The sequence below is a fragment of the Sphaeroforma arctica genome (assembly GCF_001186125.1).
Source record: "Sphaeroforma arctica JP610 unplaced genomic scaffold supercont1.399, whole genome shotgun sequence".
Taxonomy (NCBI): Eukaryota; class Ichthyosporea; order Ichthyophonida; genus Sphaeroforma; species Sphaeroforma arctica.
In genome coordinates this window covers 29406-33193 of record NW_014040159.1, presented here as the reverse complement: position 1 = coordinate 33193, position 3788 = coordinate 29406, and the positions used below count along the sequence as shown (strand labels likewise).

At 39.0% G+C, this 3788-nt stretch overlaps 1 protein-coding gene across 1 annotated transcript in view; it reads right to left on the bottom strand.

The window, feature by feature from the left end:
• Nucleotides 1–53: 53 nt before the first annotated feature.
• Nucleotides 54–3788, bottom strand: part of SARC_05896 (hypothetical protein) — a gene marked incomplete at its 3' end in the record, with an annotated part of 7114 nt that continues 3379 nt past the window's right edge. Inside the window, exons 4-7 of the mRNA XM_014300227.1 lie at nt 2617–2689; nt 1804–1892; nt 1000–1229; nt 54–198 (exon numbers count right to left, since the gene is read on the bottom strand). Coding sequence (XP_014155702.1) covers nt 54–198; nt 1000–1229; nt 1804–1892; nt 2617–2689 — 537 coding nt within the window. The remainder of the gene's footprint in view (nt 199–999; nt 1230–1803; nt 1893–2616; nt 2690–3788) is intronic.

Here is a 3788-nt window from a genome sequence, read left to right as displayed (position 1 = left end):
CTATATCTATAACATAGATTTTCCATATAGCTTCCGTTCAATTACTATGTGCCTCAGATGTACCTGAAGTCTCCTCGCGCCTGCATCTCATTGGCCATGACTACCACCTTGTTCTTCACTTGCTCAATGCGACAGGCTGCCGGCATGAGCGCAGCCGCACACAGAGTCTCGTATCGCTCTATCACCACAAGCTCAAACCTGTGAGAGTGCACAGAAGGGGGTGTCTTAGTGAGGTAGCACATAAGGGGAAGTCTTAGTGAAGTAGCACATAAGGGAAAGTCTTAGTGAAGTAGCACATAAAGGGAAGTCTTAGGGTTAGCACATAAAGGGAATAATAGTGAAGGAAAAGGTTTCGCTGCAAACGTCTGTTGCGCTCATAGACAACTCGGCACTTGGAAGGAAGGGGAAGGCGATGAATAGTACATACATGTACACATACTCTGAGAACACACACAAGTACACATACTCTGAGAACACACACAAGTACACTTACTCTGAGAACACACAGAAGTAAACTTACTTCATGCTACACACAAGTACACATACTCTGAGAACACACACAAGTAAACTTACTTCATGCTACACACAAGTACACATACTCTGAGAACACACACAAGTAAACTTACTTCATGCTACACACAAGTACTCATACTCTGAGAACACACACAAGTAAACTTACTTCATGCTACACACAAGTACACATACTCTGAGAGAACACCCACAAGTAAACTGACTTCATGCTACACACAAGTACACATACTCTGAGAACACACACAAGTAAAGTTACTTCATGCTACACACAAGTACACATACTCTGAGAACACGCACAAGTAAACTTACTTCATGCTACACACAAGTACTCATACTCTGAGAACACGCACAAGTAAACTTACTTCATGCTACACACAAGTACTCATACTCTGAGAACACACACAAGTAAACTTACTTCATGCTACACACAAGTACACATACTCTGAGAACACACACACGTACACATACTCTGGGTCGTATGGGATGACACCTGTCAGGAACACGAGGTCACCGTAGACGGCATTGAACACCTGCTGCAAGGAGTCCTTGTTGTGTGCATTCTCAGACGTCTGGTCACACTCTCCCCAACTCTCATACTCATCTGTATAGCACCAGAGAGTGGGATCTGTTTTGCTCTGCGCGTGTGTTGGGGCAGTGGTACGTATTGGGTTAGGGAGGACAGGTGTGTTGTAGGCTGGCTATAGCAGGTGTGTCTGGGGGTATGTGGTTATATGTAGTTATAGATGGATCTATCTAGGTATATAGGTATATGTAGTTATATATAGTTATAAATACAGATATATTGATGTATCCAGTTATAGCTAGTTATAAAGAGTTATATCTAGATATAAAGGTGTATCTAGTTATATATAGTTATGAATAGGTATATCTAGTTATATAGGTGTATCTAGTCACATCTAGTTATAAATAGATATATTTACCTATATCTAGTACTATTGGTGTATCTAGTCATATTTAGTTATACCTAGTTACATCTAGTCATATTTAGTTATACCTAGTTACATCTAGTCATAACCAAATATACACGCATCCAGTGATATAGAATCGAGATATGTTAGCGTAGTCATTGCACCGTCGATGGTCTCCTGCACACACCTGTGACAGAGCAAGTACCTGTGACAAACGGAAACAGACACTACCCACACATCTGTGACAGAGCAAGTACCTGTGACAAACAGAAACAGACACTACCCACACACATGTGACAGAGCAAGTACCTGTGACAAACGGAAACAGACACTTCCCACACACCTTTGGAATGCACTCCAGGTGCTTGGTTCCTTGATAGACAAACGGAAATAGACACTTCGCGCCGTTGGCGTTCCCGCCTTTGGTGGCCACTGGGAAGAGACGGACAGACAGAAGCAAACGTTAATGAAAACGTTAGTTTGCAGGAATCTAACAGTGGCAAACCAAGGAAAACGGTGATAAAAAAGTGAATCAATAGAAATCTACCAGTGACCTTAACAATGACTATCCGAATGTATAAATAGGAACAATACAGTACTAACAATCAGTAACTATACCGTATCACCATACAGTAACAATATACCAACAAACAGTAACTATACAGTATTACCATACAGTAACAAAACAGTACTAACAAACAGTAATTATACCATATCATAATACAGCAACAGTACAGCAATACAATATAGGTTGCTTCCGACTCACTTTGTGAATAAGATATAGCTAGTTGTGAACTGATAGCAAGAGGTTATCTACGAACACAAGAGTGGGAGTGCGCATTTTAAATTGATACAATACGCATATATATTTATACATGTAACACTGATGGCCCGCGAAAAGATATATATGAACATGCACACAGACACAGACACAGACACAGATACAAACACACACACATATATATACATATACATCCATATATATATAAATACATATATACATATATATATATATAAATATATATATATATACACATACATACATACATACATACATATATACATACAAATACATATACATATACATATACACACACACACACACACACACATATATATATATATATAAGCAAATGGATTTACTCTCGGGACACACCTGTGTATTTACGCTTTTCGTAGTAAGGATTCCATCCTGGATCATTGTTGACTTCCATCAGATGGGGGACCATCTATGCATGTAGCAAATATTTTTAACGGTTTAAGGTTTAGTAAATCGAATACGTAAATGCCAAAAAAATGGAAAGAAAAGAGAACCGTATTCAGGTGAAAGTAAACCACACGGCAAGGGTTTAGATGGGATAAAAGAATATGACTCATACTAATGAACACACACATGTAAGTATGACTCATACTAATGGACAAGTATGACTCATACTAAGGAATAAGTATGACTCATACTACTGAACACACACATGTCTAGTGCATCACACATACGTCTGCATCGAACACGATATCCACTCCCAGCAGTTGGTATGCGGCACCACAGGGATAGGGATACTTGGTAGACTTGCACCCTGCGAGAAGAAAAACGGGTGACAAATGCACCTGAATCAGTACATAAATGGACCGCCTAGAACCAGGCAGGTAGCCGAAGGCCCAAAGGCACACGCATACACCATTACGCAGCTTGGGCTGTACTTTATAATATAAAGAAATATAGTGTGTTTGAAAGCGCACTCAAAACCCCAAAACTCTAAACCCTAAACGCAACACTAAACCTCGTTTGAATAGATAGAAACGCTACTACGCTATAATGGAACAGCCCAACTACACTCATACCTGTCCACAAGTGAACTGATATAAAAGGGCAGTAGTCGATCTAAAACCTTAAACCCAAAACCCTAACCTTAAACCCAAAACCCTAACCTTAACTTGTGCTATGTCAGACTAAACGCTGCACTGTGACTGTCCTGTGCCAAGCCATTGCCATCACTACACAGGAGAACTCTCAGCCGACAACTCAAACGAACCACACTGACTCACTGCAGAGACACTGCTATGCGACTATCTATAGTCGTGCATAGTCATGCTCAATTGTACCTACACCATCGGAGGAAGTAGGACGAAGAAACATACACACGGGTGTACATGTGGTATATGTCACAATACACACACACACACACACACACACACATATATATATATATTTATATATATTTCTATATCTATATATATATATATATATATATATATATATATATATATATATATATATATATATATATATATATATATATATATATATATATATATATATATATACTACTA